Source organism: Onychostoma macrolepis, chromosome 23, assembly GCF_012432095.1.
Source record: "Onychostoma macrolepis isolate SWU-2019 chromosome 23, ASM1243209v1, whole genome shotgun sequence".
Classification (NCBI taxonomy): Eukaryota; Metazoa; Chordata; class Actinopteri; order Cypriniformes; family Cyprinidae; genus Onychostoma; species Onychostoma macrolepis.
Window position 1 is genome coordinate 7303674 of NC_081177.1, and position 23900 is coordinate 7327573.

The following is a 23900-nucleotide window of genomic DNA, read 5'->3' on the forward strand; positions in this document are numbered from 1 at the left end:
ATATTGCTATTTAGGTTTAGCATATTTTTGTTTCAGTTTTAGTTTTTATTTATTTATAGTAGTGCTGTCAAACGATTAATCACGATTAATTGCATCCAAAATGAACGTTTTTGTAATGTTTACATAATATATGTGTGTATACTGTGTAAATTTATTATGTATATATAAATACAAACACATGCATGTATATAATTAAGAAAAATGTTATGTTTTTATATTAAATATATTTATGTATAATATAAAACATAAGAATATAAATATATAAATGTGTATACATGTAAATATTTTCAATATATACACTGTATGTGTGTGTATTTATATATATATGCATAATAAATATACACAGTACACACATATATTATGTAAATAAAAACTTTTATTTTGGATGCGATTAATCGTTTGACAGCACTAATTTATAGTTAGTATTTTTATTTTTTTTTTGTGCTTCAACTTAAACTTAATTTGTGCTTAGTTTAAGTTTTCCACATTAAATTTATATTGTTTTATTTTATTTCAGCTTTATTTCAATTAAATAATTAAATAGTTATTTTTAGTTAGTTTCCATTGCAGCTTTCAAATTTTTACTTAGTTTAAGTTTTATCTAATATTTAAATTTTATTTATTTGTTTTATTTAAATTTTATTTTAGTTAACAAAAAGTTTTTAAAAGTTTTCGTTTTCGTTTTAGTTAACCATAATAGCCTATATGGTTACTGTAACGTTGTTTGAAAACACTTTTGAAACATATATGTAATACAAATATGGGTAACACTTTACAATAATGTCTCATTTGTTATCAGTAGTTAATGCATTAACTAATATAAACTAACAGTGAGCAATATATTTTTTACAGCATTTATTACAGTAACTTTTGTTAATGTTCATGTTCATATTAGTTCACAGTGCATCAACTAATGTTAAAAGACACACTTTTCATCTTACAGTAAATGTCAATAAATGCTGTAGAAGTATTGTTCACTTAGTTTGGGGTTCAGACTCTTCCAAACCACCATATACTTTTCATTTAACTGTTTTGGGTCTTCCTGAAATTTTATTTTATTTTTATTTTTTTTAACATTCCTCTTTTTAATTTCCAGAATGCTTTGTTTTCACATCCTTTGAATTAGTTCTGCTCTTATTTTGGGCGGTTAGACCCCCGAACCCCCAGTAATTTTCACTCTGGTTTGGCTGAATGAGGTATTTAGGTGGTGATGAGCTTAATGGTGATTGGGTGAAACTCGACCTCTGCAAGCTGAATTCAAAAGGGGGTCTCCAGCATTGAGCCTAATTGCAGGAAAATCAGCATGGCCAGTAGTTGACCTTTCCCCTCGGGTCAGTCTGCCTCAGATCAGAGGGCTCTGCCTCTGTTAGGAGTGCTGTAATGAGGTGGCTGGGGGTCAAAGGTCGAATCTGTGAATGTAGGTGGTGATGTCTGTGACCTCGGGCGGTACAGATAAATGACCGGTGGGAGGTCCGATGTGTGCATACGAGTGTGCGTGTGTCTCTGATGCAGAGCACACAAAAATGACCCCGCAGAAATCACACAGACAATGTGCAATAAAAATGTTTCTTAAAGGTACAGTAAGTACAGCACAGCATTAAGTGAAAACATAAGGCAGAATCTAATATTTAGGGTTCATACACCTTTTGACTTATAAATTGCCATGATTTTTCCATGATGCTTCTACTGCATACGGAGAAGGATTTTAAAAATAATTTTTCTAGAACAATAGTCATTGCACTAACAGCAATTTCTCACCAACAAATTAGTTTACTACTGAGCATAACTACCATGATTATCTTCTATTATGAAGATTGTTCCACTACTTTTCCAGGCCTGGAAATATTAAAATTCCCTGATAGTTTTTGAATGAATGTACTGCAGGTACCTTGAATATTTGAAAATATAAACATTTATGTTATGCATTAGATTCATTCTACAATCATGTCCATTAATGATTTGTATAAAATATAATATAGATCCATTATATATTAATTATTAATATAATTCCAATGCTTAAAATTGCCCTCAATTGCCCCAGTTACAGTTTTTGAAGTGATTATTTTTGAAGTGTGGGTCTTAAATGTTCAAAATAATAAATAAAATTCGTTAAAGTCAACATTATCTGTATTTATAAAATTTAAATATTCAGAAAAAAAGTATACAAACAAAAATTATTTATTATAATATTATATTTAATAATATTCAATAAAATATATTTAATTTCCTTTAGAATTAAGTAAAGAAAATATTTTACTTTGCTCATGTGCACAAAAGTACAAACCAAACAACCCACCACAACTAAAACAAATAAATAAATAAATAAAAAGCCAGCATCATATAACATTATTATATTTTTCTGTGTTGGACATTTTGTACATACAATTGTATGTGTCCTCTCATTTTTTTTCAATGTTTTGTCTACAATAATCTATCGTGGTAACCAATTCTCACTATTATTATTACTACCATGCTTATTAACATGCATATTACTAGCATATTGGCTTATACTAAGTACATATTAATGCTTTATTCTGCATGACTGTATTTTAGATCCCTTAATCCTACCCCATTCCTAAACTACCTTACTAAGTATTAATAAGCAGCAAATTAGGAGTTTATTGAGGCAAAAGTCAATAGTGAGAATTGGTAACTGTATTGTAGATGAGTTGTTAATTTTTGAATTATCATTTGTTGATGTAAAATGTACCCAGTTATAAAACTAGGCATATAAAGTTACTAAAATATTTATTTTCAGTCATACGGTAGTTTGAGATATTGTTCTTAACGTGGCTGTGGAGATTCTATGAAGTTTAGTTTACCTGTAAATAGGCATTGCCCTGTACACCACTAGAGGGCATGATATCTCCTGTCCTGAACTCAGAACGATGATACATTGTGTTTAATTTTGAGGTAGAAAGACTAAAAAAAATATATTTTCTTGTAAAACATATTCCAATAAACTTTTTTTTGCTTTTTTATTTACAAAAATCATTTTTACAAGACAAGACACACAAAACAGTATGTTGCGGGTTACATTTAATTAGTGTTTGATCACATCACTAACCGTAAGTGTGAGCAATAGTACCAGTGAAGTGCAGTCATGAACTCTGAAGGTGGAAAATATTCTCGAGTAAACCGCAGTGTAGAGTAATACATCACAGCTGGATAAACAAAAGTTGTGCGTCTAAACTTTAGTGAACGCCGCTCGCTCGACTCCTCCTGTCGGCCTTTGAAGAGTGTTTTTCTCTGGGACTCTGGGGTTTGCGTTCACTTCTGAAATTAGACAGCTGCTCTGAGGGTCTGTACCGCTTTCTGCTGATTTATGGCTTCGTAAAGGATAACTGTTGTTTTTTTGTTTAGAAAGTGAAAGCGTCCAGTGGACCTGCTTTTCAGGGGGACTGGTGAGTTTTGAAGACTGTGAATGGATCTCTGAGTTTAGGAGAGTTTTCTCATGGGCTGGATAAGTGCTTCTTGATGAGTTTGGGTTTGTGCTTCTTTGCAATGTGGCCTTCCGCCAGGCTGTTACTGTTACAGATGCCAGACCCTGTCAGACAGATCAGATGAGGGAATGGGTGGAGAAAATGTCATGAAATTACATTAAAGAGGGAACCGGGCCACATCTAGAGATCAGAGTATCACAGAGATTTAATGGCAGACAGTAAGCGACCACATAGCAACACCCTGGTTTAGAGTTATTAAACACTGAAAAAAAAAATTAGAATAATAATTATTTGATGTAGAAATAATTTTCATTCAGAAGTTGCTAGTGAAATTTCACAAGTAATTGGTTCATGTTCATATTAGTTCTGAATGAAATGGCCAGTGACATTGATTTAAACATGAAATTGAAAAAGAGAAGAACTGAAATAGTATTCTAAATTCTTATTTAGAACTTTTTTTGTGCAGTGTAGTTAACTAAAACAATAAAAAAATTAAAATAAATTTAAAAAAAGCTAAATAAAATAAAAAATTAACTTATTTGAGCTAGTTCTAAATGTAATATTTTTATTTAGTTTAATATGATGTAGTAAAATAACTAAAACCGAAACTGAAATAAAAACTAATAAATTATTATTAAAATTATGGACGGTTTTTCAAAAAGAAAAAGAATAACCATTATAAAACCACAACAAAATTATTTAAACTTTAACTAAAACTAATGAAAACACAAAATATATACAATTAAAATTAATTCAAAATATTAATAAAAACTATATTAGTATCTCAATGATACTAAAATAATAGTATGGTGTGCCACATCATGTGAGCAGTTTAAAGAAATATTTTGGGTTAAATACATTGATTCCTTGCTTGAGTGAGGGAGGAATCAGATTATTATTATTATTATTATTATTATTTAGTAATATTATTAGTATTTATTCATTTATTTATTTGTTTATGTTTTTATTGGTGGATCGAGTTTAATTTGTAGTTTTTTTGTCCAGAGCAACGTACATTGCATTCAAGTATTGCATTGTATATATTTCCACATTACATTCGAACCTTAACCTTGGTGTTGCAAGCACTGTGCTGTACCGTTTGAACGTTGAACACATTTAACCAAGAATATTATTTTCCTGTATTCTTGTAAAACTCATATTGAATAAATTTTCACCCCTGTAATTATCTCTAATTATAAGTCAAATTAAGTATTTAGCTTTATAAATCTGCAAATTACTTAATTGTTAAGTAGGCCTATAGCCAAAAATGCAGTATGCAATTACCTTGAGACATCATAATAAGTTCATAATAAGTACACGTGTTGAGAAATTAAACACATTTTGGATTGCATACGTGTCCAGAGTATAGACTTGAATCGCATTCAAGTTACACATTTTATCAGTTGATGCATCCCTGGGAATCGAACCCATGACCTTGATGTTGTTTTTGACATCTAAATTGGTGAATATTTTTGCAATTGTATATGTCATTCTATAGAAATTATTGAAAAAAATATTGTAATATATAAATTTACTGAATTTGTTGTTTTATTAAAGGGAGAAAATTTGCAATATATTATACAAATAAATGTAAAAAATTCTTCACACACTTTCTAAAATACCACATTCTTAATGTACTTTTCATGGTGGCAAAGCACACACATTTTAAAACAAGTTGATGCTGATGCACTTTGACAGTTCTGACCGAAACGTCTTATGAAGTTAATTTATGTCAGAGTTCAGTTTGCAGTCTCACAGGCTCTGGTTTGGAAAGTCAATGTCTTGTGAACCACATCACTTGATTCTTTAATGATTCGGTACGGGCTTCCCGCTAATGAAAACAGGACACTGTGGATATATAGTTTAATCCATTCAGCGCTACGCACAGTTTTGGTCTAATTCATTCTTACGGAGCACACAAATACCATCCATGTGTGCTCTTAGCTTTAGCGGTCAGGCGGTATGTCACACACTAAACCACTGCAATTTAGCCCTGGATAGGAGAACCAAGTTGCCCGATTCAGTGTTAGTTTAAGAAAGTGGAGAAAAGACATCCTGTGCTTCCTCTTTGGGTGATTTCATTCGCAGATGGGAAGTTTAATCAACTCTAGTTGAGTAATGTTTTGAATGGAATCTACCTAAAATATTCATGCATTGTACTATTCATTGCATTATATAGTACTAATGCATACAAAGAAAAAAAATGTATGCATACATTTACTCACAGGATCTTGTTGTCATTCTCTTGTATATTTTCTTTGTATTTTTTTATTTTAAATAAAAGTTGTTGTCTCCAGGGAGGAAGACCTGAAGGAGTGTAATGAAGATGACTGTGGTTGTTACCTGCGGGGCAGTCATGTAGCAGTCATGAACGTGGCTGGCAGACTCAGGCTTTATAAAACCTACAATCACATTCCAGGATGATCTATGAGCTCCACCTACCTAGAGCAGATCAAAGAGCTTCATCACAGAGGAAGGAGCGAAAGATCAGGAGAAAGACAGAGAGAATTACAGGGAAAGCTTTTCTTCCTGTGCTGAGATCATGGTGGAGATATTCAATAAAAGGACTAAAACTATGACTATAAGCGGCAAATGCTTAAATCGCAAGTGTGCAGTAAAAAACCTCAGTACTCAAGGGGGCGATAGAGTTACCTTCAAATGTCCAGGTAGCTAAATATAAACATGCTGACTTAAGGACATAGTGTCAAGAGTGTTGAAAAGTTAATCACACTTTGGTAGCAGTGATGAATTAGCACTTATAACAGATCCACTGACCCACCAGCCTTAGTGTATGTGTGTGTGTGAGAGAGAGAGTGAGAGAGAGAGCGCACGTACAGGCACTCTTGGCTTCGTTTCAGACTGAGGGTAACCCAGCCAAATTATAGCTGACTCATTAGACGAGTTATTTTTGGATGTCTACCTGCTGTCTGAGACTAAAGCTCCTCCCTTTCCTGCTTCTCATTCATTCAATCTGACTTTTTTCACTGTCTAACTTTTTTGTCCATGTATCAGCCCAGATTAATCATTTATGACCATCCTGGACAGGAGATCTACATTTAGTACACAGCTGACACAACTACATTGTAAAAACTTTAAAAAACTTTAAACATTTTTATTCTACATACTTAATTTGACAAAAGTATTTTCATAACATTGCAGAAACATCGTTTTGACGTTGTTAGCAAATCCCTTTTGAATGTTTTATAAAACACAATACTACTTCAAACCTGGTCCTACATTCAGCATCACCAACATATTTTTTGCCATGGTTGTCTTAAAAAATAGTGTTTAGCAATAAGATAAAAGTGTTTTATGGAAATGTAAATATGTTTTTAATAGAGGTTTTTATTATTATTTTTTTTTTTTTTTTTTACTACCTTCAAAAAAAAAAAAAAGCTTTTAAGTTTGGAAACATTTATCAAAACATTTCCAAAACGTTTCATTTTAGTGGTACTCTTTTTTTTCTTTTTCTTTTTTTTTTTTAGGAAATTAATTATTTTATTCAGCAAGAAAGCATTGAATTGATCGAAAGTGACAGTAAAGACAAAATCAAATAAATAAAAAAGTTTCCACAAAAATATTAAGCAGCATGACTGTTTTCAACATTGATAATATCAAGAGATGTTTCTTTAGCAGCAAATCAGCATATTAGAATGATTTCTGAAGGATCATGTGACATTGAAGACTGAAGTAATAGAAAGGTTATTTTAAAATATTTATTTTAAATATATTTCACAATATTACTATTTTACTGCCTTTTTGATCAAATAAATGCAGCCTTGGTAAGCATAAAAACTTATTTTCGAAAATTACAAACTGCACGTCAGTGTCACGGTGTGCTAGGGACAAAGGAGCGAGGAAATGAGGAGACATGGAGTTCTTCAACATAAACTGATCTTTAATGATACAATCGACAGGGTATCCAACCAAGGAACACAAGGAAGACATTTAACAGCAGACAAAGAACCAAGGGAGAACACAGGACTTATAAAGACAGAGAAATCAAAGGAGCAAACGAGAAGATTAATGAACTCAGGTGATAAGACTGAACGATGATTAACTAATGAAAACGGGAAACAAAGCAAATAAGGGCAAACAGGAACTAAACAGGAACAAACGTGACAGATCGCCCCCCCGGCGGGTGCCCTGGATGCTGGTGCAGGACCGGGACACAGAGGAAAGCCTCTAGGGTGGATCAGGCAGACCTGGAGAGCCATGGCGGATCAGGGGACTCCAGTAGCCATGGCATATGGCCCCCCACCACAAAATTTTCCAGTCGGAAACTATGACGTCTGGTGGGCTCAGGAGGAGCGGGCTCTGGTGGGTGCTCTGGAGGAGCAGACAAAGAACCAAGGGACAACACAGGACTTATAAAGACAGAGAAATCAAAGGAGCAAACGAGAAGATTAATGAACAAACCAAATAAGGGCAAACAGGAACTAAACGGAACAAACATGTGACAGTCAGGTTTTGGTTACATTATTTTTTAACATTTATGGTGTGGTTTATAGAAAGTTTCAATACATTGCTCTGCAATGTAGTGTATCTGCAACCACAATTCGACACTGTAAAATATTTGCAACTGCAAGGAATTTTGAACTTCTAATAACACACACGCATGCACTTCCTTCTATACACACCCCGCCTCTTTTATCCCAGGTGTGAACGGCTCTGTAAGGTCTTTGTATGTTTAAACACTCTGGTCTCACTCCAGCATTTGGTCATGATGGCGCCAAGGTCAGTGGAGACTGAGAGTGAGTCGGATTAGAGGAGATTAAGACGGAGGCTTGTATTTCTCTCGCTCTGTCGCTCTCTTTCTTTATAATTGTGTTTGTAATCAGCACAGAATAAGTGTCCTCATCTTTCTGAGACGTGTAAAAGCCTTGTATATGAAGTTTCCTCTCATTTAGTCAGCAATACTTATGCAGTTGAGATCCTCTAGGGAGCAGGATTAATTGTATATCCTTTGTTTTAGATGTTTCTCCTAAATTAAATAGGTGTTAGTATACAGTAGAGCTATAGAATTAATGTGAATAGCATTGTTTTTTAGTGTGAAATGCTTCATATTTAAGTATTTTTGCAGTATATTTGAGTTCATATTGAAATCTCCAACTTTTGATGGCAGATTTAGGTGTTTTGGCAAAACTGAACAAAGTTTGAAAAACAATGGAGACACTAAGGAGATGTAATTTGTATTTGTTCTGTCATATAGGCAGGTTTATATAGAGCTGGTTTGCAGCAGTTTACCATCTGCCTCCTGCTGAATCTTCTACACTACCACGACAAAGCAGTGATTGGTGTACCAGCTAACATAATACACACACACACACACACACACACAGGCCTACAGTATATACGAGTCTGTTAGTACACTAGCCACAATTCATAGCAAATACAACCCATTTACTATAGTAACTGAGCCATTTCCCCATTGATTTGTGTCTGAAAACAATAGGTTGTAAATTGCACACTGGTTTCTTTAGAGCGATAAGAAGATCAATTCCTTGTTTTACGGGTTGTTTCACTGGGGGCTGTCAATAGACAGGATGCGGTTACTTTAGTCTGGTGCCCAGGAGAAAGTTACAGATCTAATTGTTTTGTTTAGGCACTATGTTGTGGATAGGGGTACCCTGATGAAAAGACTATAGAATATGTTATGTTTTGGATCCCTAACATTGAATATTGGTGTCCCCAGGCATCTTAACAAGTTTACTATGGTCTTCCAGCTTCATAAGTTAATAGTAAGGCAGTTCTACTATAGATTAATATTTGGGAAACTTATTTGGAAACATTTTAACTGTTCCAGCCTGGAAATCAATAAATTAATAAAAAAAAAATGAAAAGCAGTTGTAATTTCTGCACCACTGAAGACTGAAAGTTGATTATCTCCCAAACATCTCTCTCCACAATTATCTGGAAAAACAGGTAGTCCTGCTCTCAAACTTGCGCCATTGGTTGAAACAAAAGTTGACATGTCGGATTGTACAATCAAACAAAGAGTTTTAAAAGAGCCCCAGTGTTTACAAGCATTGGAATGTCAACTTAGTTATTTGATTTATAAGTTGCCTTGAATTGCTGATCAAACATGCATACATGAGCCTGTGCAACTAACAGCATTAACTGTCCAGTGTTCCACCGGCAGCAGTGTGGATTAGCGACCCTGTGCTTCCTTCCTTTGGACCGCTCCAGTGAAGCATAAAGGGATTATAGCGGCCCAAGTTGTGGCTGGACTGAACCATGTGCACCGTCTATGGGGGGTAGAGGACATCTAGGGTAACAGGGTGGAGATTGGGGGTTGCAGATGTTCCAGCAAAGCTGAGCTGAAAGTAGCCTGAGGTCACAGTCAGTCAGTCAGTCAGTCAGAGAGAGAGAGATAGAGAAAGAAGTGTGCTGTGATTCCATGGGGGTGATGAACAGGCCCCAGGGGGCTGAAGCAGAAAGTCAAATGAAAACACGAGAAAAAAACCAGAGGAAAGATAGAGACATACTCATCCCTTGCTGACCAGCTTGGCTGAGACGCTCCGCTACGGTCATGGCTCTTGGATGCTGCATGCCGTTGAGGTCTAAAGGTACAGTAGATGTCTCCTGTTATAGTGACGTCTTGAATCCTACACTTTGTAGCTTCTTATGGCTTCTTATGTTTTAGAGTTGATCCATAACTGTCAATTCCTGTATTACAATCTTTTCCCTGGATGTAGTTTGTTTTATAGCCTAGAAACGCCAACTTAAGTGAACTCATGTCCTTTGAATGTTGCTAAATATACTTTTGCATCATATTTACAGTGTAAAATATGGATTGCTTTGCCTTTTCTGTGGCTCAATGGACTAATTAACAGCATTGTATGGTTGTGATGATGTGTACCTGGAAGATTTGCTGAATTGGCACACTTAAGTTATTTTGGCTCCTCTGTAATAATCCCAAACATTTCAGTTGTGGTAATACCAAATGTGCTGTGACCCAAGGGGAGGGAAGGTGGTCTTCAGCGAGGTGTGGTGTCATTGAAATGAATGGCTAACATTTGGAGGGCTAGACTTTCCCACGTCAGAAGGTGTGTGTGTTTGGATTGGGGAATGTCAGCGGTCTGGGTTTGGCTCAGGGTTCGTGTCTCAACCAGTGGCTGATGATTAGAGGGTGATTGTAGACTGAAGATGGTGGGTTTGAGCTTGGGAAACAGGACAGCCTTAAGGTACGTTCACACTGACAGCGGTTAAAATTACTGGTGGTAATCAAGTCGCTATACATTTGCTTGCAAGTTAGCTGTAAAAGGGATGCATGATATATTGGTAATGGTGAAAATGGATATTTAATTGTGCATCAGCCATTTAATATCAGCCATTCATTTAATTTTATTCATGTATCTGATTTATTCATAAAAATTATATGAATTAAAACATGCACATTTTAAAATAATATTTTATTTTATTTTTATATTATTTTATTATTATTTATTTTTATTTTATTTTATTTTTATTTATTTTTTTGCATCATATATTGGCCATAACATGAAAATAATTATTGCGGAATTCAAATATATGTTAGTGCATCACTACTGTTTAAAGGTCAACTTTGCTGCTTTTCAACCAGCTTTGTATTTCACCCAGATGTCCCAGTTTATTTGTCAACAAAAGACTTCTGATATACTACTGACATTGTAACAACACAAAGCTGGTTGAAAATCTGCTAGGTTGTCCCATAAGTAACTATCAGTTGGTGGATCACATGACCCGCACTCTGGATTCCCATTGGGAGTTGCCAATGCATGAAATCATATATTTGCATTAAGTTTGCACTGTTTGGTTGTATTGGCAATGGTTGCTGTCACTGATGTAAATTGCTGGCCTTTTTCAGGTTATGAAGGTTAATGAACCATATCAAGGTTAGATTCTGCACCATTGATATTTACAGCAAAAGAGCTGAGATGAAGATATTGCTGAGAGCACTATGAAATCCAACACTGTAACTACATAAAATGTTCTTAAATATGTTCCATTGTAATAAGTTGAAGTATCTATTAATTTTACATCCAAAATGAAAATGAATGTTTGCGGTTTTGGAATATCCGGCATGATTCCACGCCAAGGCCTCCAACTTCGGCTTAGCTTTCCATCTGTGGTGTTAAAAATTGCAGTTTTACATGTTCAATCTATGGATAACATTGATGATAGAAGAATAGCACTGACTTTGGAAAGATAGCAAAGAAAACAGGGAAAAACATCAGGAAAGGAAAACGTTCAGTGATAAAACCGGTTCTGTTTCCCATCTCCACTTCTCATGCCAGAATAAGCCTGTTGGCTTATCTCAGATGATACCATCAGTAGACAAGTGGTCTCCATGAACCATTTCTATTGTTTTTAGGAGCTGTTTACTCATGTCTTTGTAGAGGAGAGGCATTGGAGATGACTGTTTTGTCCACCTTTGAGATTTATCTTGATTTGTGTGGAGAAGGGGGAATTCACTAAGAAAGAATTGTGCCCGTTGATAGTGATGTTTATTTGCATGTTGTCTTTGTTGTTTAACGCTTGGTTGAATGCATTGATGGCCAGTTCTAAAGAGCAATATCTATTATTTAAGCATAATTTGATGAACAACTGCTTCCGTGATGACCTGGGAAATGTGCAACCCTTTTTGCACTGAAATGCTATGCTCAAAAGTGGTAAATTCACCCCTCTTGTTTCTTTTTCTCAGTTTAGAGTGGAAACACTTTAGGGTGTTTATCAATTAGGTGCAACAGCTGCTGAATGGACCTACATAGACAAATGCCCTTCTCTCTGAGATGACTGAGGTGTTTGGACTGTGGAGGGATAGAAAGAAAGAGCTGTTAGAGATCACTGCTGGGTTGCTCTTTACCCCATGCTGCTAAACAACTAACAACCAAACAGCTTTATGAGGAAGAAAGCTCCCAGCCCCCTTCCCTAGCACAGCTACCTCGGCCTGGATTAACTGACTGACTGAGCTTGAGAAATTCTAGATGATCTATTGTTGCTTGGCAGTAAATTCCCATTTCTAGCATATTTTCTGTCTAATACAGAAAGGAATGAAAACAAAAATATGCAGGTAGAACCTATAAGTCTCAACATGAGAATCAATATTGGTTTTGGCTTTTCAGTATGTGTAGGTAAAAAGGTTTGTGAGCTCCCTATTGTGTTTTCTATTATGGATTTATAGAAACGCTTCTGGGTCAGAATCACTGTTGGCATTTGTTTTTAATGCACTTTATTATTTATGCATTGTCCTCATTTGACCCTTCCCACAGTACCGAACATTCAGTTTTTTAGGTCAAATCACACCAATTCTGTAGTTTTGCTACAAAAACATGCACAAGATTATAAATAACCTCTTATATACATATAGATTTTTCAAAGAACATGTTCATGTCTATTAGACACGTGAAAAAAGAAATACCAGGTTCCCATTACTTCTCTTTCTTTGCACTGAGCAATGTACTTACACAAACCTGTTTACATTTTTGCAAGACAGGGAAGCTCACTAAAATTAGAGATGCAACATAATATCTGTGTTTAACTGAAAGCGCTGCTCCTCTCCGCCACTCGCTGAACAATGCAGACGCACAGAGAGAAAGGTGTGTGCGCGCACTGGGACAGCAAGACCTCGCCCTCGCGCGGCAGTACCGGCGAGTCTCAGAAACTATATAAGGTTTGGGCAAACCCTAAAGATTTGTCGCTAGGCATTGGCACTAAGTTGGCAACATTGTGCATCTCCATTTCTCCAACTACGGGCTAGGCCACGGGTCAAACAGAAAGTGTGTGCCGCATTAATCGCGCGATAATAAAATTAGTGCCATTAAAATGAATTTGCGTTAACACGTTATTAACAAGTTAACTAATTTATTCTAAAATACTATACTAATACTTTAATATTTTAACTTTTTAGCATTATTTATTTATTCATTTATTTTTGAAAGTGCAGTCCCCCATTATCTATTATATGTGATAAATTCAACAAAATATACTTTTTTTTTATTTCCACCAAACCCCTTACATTATTATAAAAATGATGTGCATGTCAGCATAAACATTTTGAATGTAGACTTGCAAATTAAATTAGATTTGTGAAATGTAAATTTAGCATGCCTGTAGTACATGTGCTACCCAAATAATTCATTCAGGTATAAAAGCTTTTCTCAGACATTGATGAAAATTTGGCATTACACTCAACTTGTGTATGTAGTTTTGGTGTCAAGGTTTTATGTGTGTGTGTGTGTGTGTGTTCAGTTGCATGATGTAATTTGTGTGTGTGTGTGTGTGTGTGTGTGTGTGTGTGTGTGTGTTTAGTTGCGTGGTGGCATCTAGGACATCAGTGGTGGTTTTGTGTTGATGGTGAGTTGGTGGGCTGCAGGGACTCAAGGGCTGAGATACTGAGATGCTACCATCATCACCATGGTTGACTGGAGCCATGTCTATCTGGATAAAGACAACCAAGAAGGGCATTAGTTCAGTCCTCAGCAGGGGTCTACCCTTGGGGAGCATACTTGGAAACCCTGGTTTAAAACTTCCCTGTGTTTTCCACCACATTGAGTGCCCAGTCACCATCACCCTATTTACCATGCTGTGGCCTTCACAGAATGAGTCATCTCAGACTAATGGATGGGAACATTTCATCCCAAGATTAGAGGGGTGGCACTGTAAATAAACATCAAACTAGGGTAAATTCAGGTAAGTCAAGCTACGATTTCCCCTCATCCATACAGGCAAGTGCAATTAAACAACAGAAACTGACATGCTGTTGGGGATTTGTTAGATTATTCCTTCAAACAACGGTCACTAAGCATATTTTCAAGGTCATTGAGAATGTTTGGCATAATGAAGCTTGAGATCAGAGGTTAGATCTTTTGACTTGACTTATGATCTCTCAGAGGCGCAGAGTGTACACTACAGCCAGTCAGTCTATGGATCACATGACCCACACTCTGGATTCCCATTGGGAGTTTCCATAATGCATGACATCATATATTTGCATTAAGTTTGCACTGTTTGGTTGCATTGGCAATGGTTGCTGTCACTGATGTAAATCGCTGTAAACCTTTTTCAGGTTATAAAGGTTAATAAACCATATCAAGGTTAGATTCTGCACCATTGATATTTACAGCAAAAGAGCTGAGCATTTTAACATATATTCATATAGAAAATAGTCCTTTTAAATTGTTGTAATATTTTACAATATTACAGTTTTTATCATATTTTTAATGCCATATTTGTAGCCTTGAGCAGGAAAGATTTTCAAAGAATTAAAAATAAATCTTACCGACCCATGGATTTTAACATCCAAACATTCTATTCCACAAAAGGTTGTTTATAGTGGAAAAAGGTTCTTCAGATTATTATTACACTTGGGGGAAAAAATTATTATTTTAAGAACTGATCACTGGAAGTATATTTGGAGAACCAAAAATGGTTCCTTTATGGCTTTGCCGAGAAAGCCCTCATTTGGAACCTTTATTTTTAAAAGTGATGTTGAATTCTTGATTTGCTATGGAGGAAAGTTCTTAATGTTACATTCTTCAGATCAGTGTATTGGTTCTAGAGGACAAGTTAGGCCGGCATGGGTACTTTGAAGCAGGTTTTTCTCTGAACCACAGATTCTCCTGTGACATGTGAAATTGTCTCTGGACGCTTTATTTTTCACAGTGAAAGGCAGCGATTACATCTGAGGATTTCATCTTCACAGTCAGGTGTCTTTGATCAAGATCCAGAACTCCGGTCCAGCTTGCTTCCAGATAGATATTCCCCTCAAACAAAACCTTTGAATCCAGTCCCAGATGGGAGAAATCCTCAGAGGGCAAAAATTAGAGGAATAATCTGGCAAAGCTACAAAGGGGAAAGGGGTATGGGATGGCAGAGGTGGTCTGCAGAACAGGCATCTGAGCTGAAAGAGTCCAGGATGACACAGAGCAGGTACTGGAGGAAATGTTTAGCAGACGCCTCTTGTCTGGTGTAAACAAGGTCCATGATGCATCTTAGAAGAGTTCTCTGGAATAGGTTTTGTTAGGGTGATGTCACGCTCTGCAGATCAGCATGTCTGTGTTGTAGTGGATCATCTTTAAATGTGATTTGTGTAAATTTTGGGATAATAAACAGTTTGGGGTTGGCAAGATTGTTTTATGTTTTAGCAGTCCTCTTATGCTCACCAAGGCTGCATTTATTTGATCAAAAATACAGTAAGAACAGTATTATTGTGAAAACATAGTACAGTTCAAATTGTTTTTTGTTTTCATGTATTGAAAAAGCAATTTATTCTTGTGATGCAAAGCTGAATTTTCAGCATCATTACTCCAGTCTTCAGTGTCACATGATCCTTCAGAAATCATTGTAATATACTGATTTGCTGCTGAAGAAACATTTCTGATTATTATCAGCATTGAAAGCAATTGTTTTTTTTTTTTCTGGATTCTTTGATAAATAGAAGGTTGAGAAGAACAGCGTTTGTTTGAAATAGTCATTTTTTACTGTCACTTTTGATCAACTGAATGCATTCTTGAAGAACAAAAATATTAATTTAAAATTAAAAAAGTATATATATATATATATATATATATATATATATATATATATATATATATATATATATTAATAAAAAATAAAAGACCCGTAACTTTGAAATAGTAGTGTATTACTTGTTGGAGAATGACAAATGAGATGAAACTGATGAAACATATACCCCGAATGCAGTTTATCTCATTTTGCATAAAAGCATCAGGGAAAATAAGTCCATTTAAATGTACATTTGAATCTGCTAAGTAAAATTTATATTAAATATTGTCACATATTAGTTTATTAAAAAACAAGACAAAAATATTTATTTTACCTGATTTTACCCAATGTTGCCATAGAATACTGGCAAATTGTTTTTACTTTACTGAACATTAAAGCACATTTATTATTTGTATCATAAAATGTCTTTTTGCTGTAAAGTGTGCAAGATACTGAAGTGTGTGTGTGCACGCGTGTGTGTGTCTTAAAGGAGCACACACAGAGATAACGCAGACACAGAGTTGTCCTCTATTGAGTTTGTGACCTAGATTGTGCTGCATTAATGCTGATGTGTGCTAATGACGGCAGAGGAAGAGGAGCTGTATGTCTATTCACTAACATTATAGTCAAAACTGCCTGCAGCATCCCAGCCAGACACTCTATATCTATTCATAACTGAGACATGAATGTGTGTGTCTGCAATATGTGTAATCACAAAACATGCATTTACTTTTCAACCACAAATAGTATAGAGATAGAGTGACTTTAGCGACTGTGCTGGGGTGTAGAGGTGTTTGGTTTAGGCTCATGAATCAGGTGTTTGGCTCCATTAAGTCCTTTTGTCTCTCACACAGTGATGCATTAGCCACTGGCAGATTGCACTATTGTTTTGCTAATGTTGGGCTATGTGATCAGCCACTAAGTTTATTTGCTCTTCACACCAGTTGCAGGTTCTCTGAAAGCATTTGAGGAAGTCATTAGAGCAGGTTTAGTTTTTAGCTACTGAGTTAAAGGTCTACATTCTTAACCAGCTCATCAACTGAAGACTATTGTTTCACTTTGTGTGAACAGATTATTTTGGTGAAGCTAAAGTCAAAAGGATGTGCAATAATGCCTGAATCTAGCAAAATTTATTGAGGTTTATGCTAAATAAGGAGAAATATATGTTTTCTGGACCAAAAAAAAAAGATCTTAAAGATGTCAGCATGAATGATAAAACGTATGGTTACTAATGTACAAGTGATATCTTGGCAACATATTTTCTCTTTCATCTGCAGCTCTATCTAACCTGGACACTGAGAGTAAGCTGAGTGGACATTATCAGGCTCCATGGCACCTGCAGAGAAATGTGTTCCTGCCATCGACTCGGCCCGCGTGTGTGGAAGAACTGCATCGAAATGCCAAACAGAGCCTGCGGGCGCTGTACAGAGGTTAGACCACTTATAAATCAATACTGATCAGATATCAATCACCCAGTGAACACCTTCTGGGCTCATCTAAGCAAAGTTGTTCTCTCTAGTCAAAATCCTCCATTCACTGGTAGTAAACACTGCCCTCTAGAGGAGGAAGATGGAAGCATCACAAATAAATAATGGGATATTTTTTTCTTTTTTCTAAAGGACCACCAGTGTTATTTTAGTATTATTTATATACTATTATACTATTTGTTAATATTCTGAATTAGCTTTGTTTTTATATTTTCATTTAAATTTTTGTAATTTAAAAAAAATATATATATTTTTTTTTTTAGCTTAATTAGAAACAATTCTAATTTTCGCTTGTAAGTTTTTTTTTTTTTTTTATCTAATATTTATATTCCATTTCATTTTATTTCAACATTTTTATATATTTTTATCAAATATTTGTATTAGTTTTAGTTTGTTAACAACACTGTAAATGACAGGATAGACAATGAGTTTTCATTTTCATTTTCATTTATTTTACGTTTTAGTAATTTTGTCAAGTGCTTTGGTCATTTTATTAGTTTATATATATATATATATATATATATATATATATATATATATATATATATATATATATTTCTATATGGTTTTAGTTTATTTTTAAGTTCACTTTTAAGCTTATTTTATTTCAGTTATTAGTCACAACAATATTTCTAATTTTCATCAGATTAGTTAAGTTTAACGTTTTTTTTCTTGTCTAATATTTATAATATTTTATTTTATTTAATGTTTATTTGAAATAAGAGAAATGATTTTTGATTTTTAATAAGTCAACAATAACAACACTGTAAATGACAGGATTAAAACTATAGTAATATGAAAATGTATATTCTTAAAACAGAATAAATTTATTTGTATGTGTAATGCAAAGTGGGAAAAACAGCAAAAGAATGTCAAATTACAAAAATGATCCACATGCTATGATGCATTAAATCATTAAATCTTTAAATCTCCAATTTTCACATCAATTATAAATGTAAAACAATACCAAAAAGAACCAACAGTAAAACAATTGAAAAAAAGGACAAATACAAAACATCATTATTATGATTTATTATTATGATCATGATTTCATATAACTCACACTATGCTATTTCTAAATGCTAGTTGTGCTTGCAAGCACCACTGTTATTATATTACTCTAAGGTAAAGTTAGTGATTTGAACACACCCAAACAGTAAGAATTAAGCTTCAGTGTAACCCGTCCAGCACCATTTTCTGTTCCAGATTTAATTCAACTTTTGATAAAACTGATTCACGGATTTGTCTGTTGTGTGTGAAACTGCTCATCAGACCAGCAGCAGAGGCAGGAGGTCAGCGAGAGAGAGCGCAGGGTGACCATTTCCATCTCCATGGCTCCGCCCATGCCCACCTACCCGTCGCCCCGCGCCCACCGCAGACGCCAGCAGAGAGACAGACCCCTCACCACGGTAAACACTGGCCTGCCAGTCTGCAGCTCTGATCTATAGTGTGATTCCTGTAGACGGAGTGTTGATGATGGTGTGTCTGTGTGTTTAGGAAAGGACAGAGAGAGACATAGAAACTCAGACAACACAAGCACAGGTAAACACACACCTGTGTGCCACGCTCAAACACTGCATGGAGATCTTTGATTTTAGCTGAATGATTTCATCCATGTTGTCCTTTTTTTTTGTATTTTTGCCTTGTGAAAAAGTATTTCAAAAAGTATTTATTACACGAATAACATATTTTAAAAGAATATACTTAAGCGCATAATAAATGTAATATTTTCGGACAGTTTATTGCATGTTATTTGAAATTAAATAAAAATATATAATAGTTTAAATTTATACTAAATGCAATTAGTTGAACTTATGAGTGTTAAGAGAGTGACCTACTTAAATTGTATGTCTTTGCATATAATTTCATAATTTCTTATTTTGTCTTTGAAATACAGTATGGTTAAAGTTTACTGCCAAACATTTACAGTAGACTAAAATGTATTCAATTTAATGTAATTTCTATTGAAAGTTGTATATTATGTATTTAAATATATTTAAATACACATTTGAAATGATGAAATTGCAGTTCAGTACATTTAAATGTAATTATTATATTAACTTTAGCCTCTTAACTGTCACCTCCTTTCTGAACATAGACATGACTATACACAAACTTAACAATTAATAAACTCAATTCATGAACACTTTGGAATACATGCCTAAGGCTGGCAAAAAGTTTAATAAAGTTTTGAAAAGAAGTTTAAGTTTACTGTAAAGAAAATGTACTCTACTAAAAAAGTTTACTTTATATAAAATAAATATTTGACAAAATATTTTGGAATCTAAAATTGCTATAAAATCAAAACTACATGTCTAACTAAGTTATGTTCCAAATTTGAAGTTATCACAAAAATTGCTATCATTTGAAATCAATAGTTCCTGTGAGATTTCTTTTTCTTTTTTTTTGTCACTATACCAACAATAGCCACTGGGTGGCACCCAAACTCCACTGAATTTTTAAAATGCATTTTCCTGTCACAAATTTATAAATTTATATCCCAATATTATTTTGTTTTGTTTTTATTATATAAATATTGAAGTACATTTTGTAATATTACACTTGACACTGCCCACTGTAGGGGAGGAGCCTGCTAAAATAATTCAAAGTACCATTTCCATAACACAATGTCAAATTTCAAAATGGTTTCACAGGATGAATTTTTGAGTCTTTAAACTTTCAAATAATATCTAATTTAGGATGATTACTAAAATATGTGATGGGGGAAAGGCTAATAAAAAAGATTGCCAGGCAGTTAACAGGTTAAATGTAACATTGAATAACACACTACAGTTAAAATTATAATCAAATATTTTACAAGTGCTTTAATATGCTAGTCAACTCATCAAAATGTGTACTTTAATGCATGATAAAAAAGATAATTAAAACATAATGATTTAACATGTATTTAAAAAAAAAAAAACTTTTCATTTGACATTATTAGAAAGTGCCCTTTTTGAAAGTACTGACTGTAAGTGTTTTAAGAAATATATGAATGTGTATTTACACTTATTATATACACATTTTAATTCACTAATATTATATTATCTGCAAGTACGGTTGCTTAAAAATATACTTTTAGGATTTTAAATATGCTACAAGTGCACACTTAAAACAATTAAGCACACTTCTTTTTCACAAGGGTAATATCTTACAAAGTATGTTACCAACATGCATGTACTTCAGTAATTTAGAGATTTTGGACATTTTCTTTGCATTGATGTTCATAAAATCATAATGTTTTAGATTATTCATTTATCAGTGACTCACTGTGAGTAAAGCAGATGCAGGTAAATAACTACATTAGCCAGGTTGCCAATTTCTTTCAGTCAAATGATGATTTAATGATTATTTTGATCCAGCTGATCTAAAAAAACAGGGAGTGTCTCTCTGGATGTCATGCTTTAAGGACATTAAGTACTTACTTATTTGTACCAGACTGGTCATTATGAAAATAACTCATCTTTTGCAGCCAGCCATGTGGACAAACAACGTTCATTTCATTGTTAAACCTCCTATAATAACACTATTTATTTCAGGATGTTCATGGGTTGCTGACAGGTGTTCAGTCATCTGTGCTGGGTTACGTATCTGTACTTAGTACACAATGACTTAGAGGAATATTTCACACCAAAAAAATAAATAAATAAGAATGAAAATGTGCTTATTTACTTGGTCTCAGGCCATCCAAGATGTAGATGAGTTTGTTTCCTCATCAGAACAGATATGGAGAAATTTAGCATTACATCACTTGCTCACCAATGGATCCTCTGCAGTGAATGGGTGCCGTCAGAATGAGAGTCCAAAACAACACAATAATCCAAAAGAAATCCACACCACTACAGTCCATCAATAGAAAAAAAAATCCAACATTAAGGCATTTTAACTTTAAATCGTCACTTTTGACCAAAATATGAGTCCATAATCCATAATAACTCTGTATGTGAATTGAGTGTTGTAAATGATTCTTTGCTGCAGAACTGAGGACGACTTTTTAATTATATATAATCACCTAAATCTGTATTATCAGGTTGCGTTTTGACAAGCACAGTGAATCACAGCTGTTCTTTCAGTTTGTTCTTCAGTTCCAATGTTAAAGCAGATGCACCCTCATTGTGTTCATTTCTGTGTTCGTGTTCATCCTCACATTCATGTCCATCTTTGTGTTTGTATGTGTTTTAGTTCCAAAGCACCCGGTCCTCCTCCCCTACTGAGTGTTGTCATTTTTCCCCATGGAGCAGAAAGGTATTTTACCCCCAAATGTCTCCTAAATCCTACATTCACACTGATCTGGAAACAGTTTTACATCCCTAATCAAATCATAATCGTGGGGATGAGGCCAAAACTAGGGGTGCTCCGATCAGGATTTTTGAGGCCGATCACCGATTGCCGATCACAGAAAGCAGTATCTGCCGATACCGATCTTTTTAAAGCCTTCTTTTTATTATGTAGAATCATTTATAGTGATACTCCAATCCGGATTTTTAGACATTTATTCAGGGCCTGAATTTCATTTTTGAGAATGAATTCCCCTCCTAGGTGACTCTTGTGAGAGACATTTTTTAGACATTTTTCAAAAATTTATATTTATCTCACCTAAATGTTTGATCATGCAGTGCATTTTTGTTTTTACAATTGTGCAATAGCTTACACACAGCACAAGCCTGATTTTGTGAGCTGTATATGAGGTGGCCTTTTATTCCAGGTTCACACATAGGCCTACTCTGTTTGCAGTGTGTATGCAGTCCATGTGCGGTGCAGAAGCAGCACTGACTGCGCTTTCACACAGGAGTCTGCAACTGATCTGTGGCTGTTTACCACAAACACAACATTTATCCATTATTTTGATTTCAAATCCAAACATTGTCACTAAAAATGCTTTTTCAGCATTGTGATTTTTTTTTTTTTTACACAGTTCAGTAATACAATTTTTTCATAGACGTGTTTAAACACAAATATAAGCAAAGCAACACATTATGTAATGCTTTTTACTTTTTCATTTACTTCTAGATTTATATATTAAGTTGCTCAAGTGGCAAAACATTTAAACTACTTTTCTTACGTTATCACAAACTTACCATTGACAGAAACACTCAAAGAAACACCTTTTGCATTTAATCTTTATTACGAGCAGTCCTGCGGTTCATAAAGGACTTTTTTTTCTACCTCCACGAGTAGGCTACCATTTATTATTGCCTTGTTTATCTAAAAGTGCTCTTTCCCTTTAAACCTAGCCAAAAAGCCATGTATTGACTGTGAAACACAGTAGACTTTAATTATATGCATAAGTATATGCATTATACTACATTTTCGTGTCAATCCATGTTCATATTTACTGCAAACAATGCGATGTTACTTTAATTCGGCGCGTGCAGTGGAAACGATCTCTGCACTGCTGCAGACGCACCGCCGGACCGCAGCCGTGTGCAGTGTGAACGCTCTAATCCGTTATGATGAGCGCGGAAAATATACGTGTTGTGTGCATGAGCGCACGGTCTCCAGGAGAGCGAGCGAGCGCTGAATGCTTTAAACACTGGCAAGAATTAAAAAGAAATGCAATTTATAAACTATAATGAGGACGCGACCCTGCCTCGATTGTGCAAGTGACAATTCCTGTCAACTGTTCAGCATGCAGCTCGCTTAGTGCAGACGCGATTTGATTTGAAGCCGTTTGCGCATTTTGAGAGAGAAAGAGAGAGAGAGCGCGGTGATTCACTCACGCTGTTTGTGAAATTACGTCTCACATAAGGTTTTCAAATTACTTTATAAGTTATTTAATGAATAAATATGAATTGTACCTCACCTTCAGCATTATAATTATTTTACCCGCACCGGACAGAGATTGAGACGGTTCCGCTGCATGTCGTGCCAAATCTCTCTCTGCAAGCGCATCATCAGCTTGAGATCGTTTTTTTGAAATCGGCCTTTTTAGAGACCGCCGATCAAACATCCCCAAGCGATTATCGGCCGATAGTGATCGGTAGCCGATCAATCGGAGCACCCCTTGCCAAAACTGCTTCCAGATCAGTGTTTTAACAGAACAGCTTACATATGATTTGGTTTGGTAGAACCTTCAAGACGTTATTGTTATTTAACACTCCTATGTTTTATTATAAGCATATAATCAGATATTGTTAACTTCTGAATGTCAACCAAATCTTAACGGGACTCTTTTGTGTTTGTCTAACATCTATAATTCTTTAAAACTTGTTTTCTGATGCTACTACCTTCTAACATCAGCAGTACTCCTGAACTTTCATCTGGATATGCCATTGTCAAAACAATGATCTTCTGTGCATATGTGTGCAAATCTGAATTATGGAAAATGTGTGTGAATTGATTGTCAGGGGCATTTTTGACCTTTATAAGAGCATACACTAACATTCAAAAGTTTTTATAAATGAGGCCCCAGAACTTGCAATTTTTTTACTCACCCCCACACACACACACACACATAATTGTGAGATAAAATTTACCCTTT

General features: G+C 34.7%; 1 protein-coding gene across 3 annotated transcripts in view; it reads left to right on the forward strand.

The window, feature by feature from the left end:
* nhsa (Nance-Horan syndrome a (congenital cataracts and dental anomalies)) overlaps nt 1–23900 on the forward strand; it is a 102374-nt gene that overhangs the window by 63893 nt on the left and 14581 nt on the right. For 2 of the 3 annotated variants that reach the window (XM_058763842.1, XM_058763843.1), the window contains exons 2-5: nt 17210–17362; nt 18692–18828; nt 18917–18961; nt 21602–21664. In XM_058763842.1, the coding sequence (XP_058619825.1) occupies nt 17210–17362; nt 18692–18828; nt 18917–18961; nt 21602–21664 (398 nt within the window). Of the gene's footprint in view, nt 1–15008; nt 15357–17209; nt 17363–18691; nt 18829–18916; nt 18962–21601; nt 21665–23900 lie in introns of those variants that run through there. The other variant, XM_058763844.1, reaches the window with a different exon arrangement.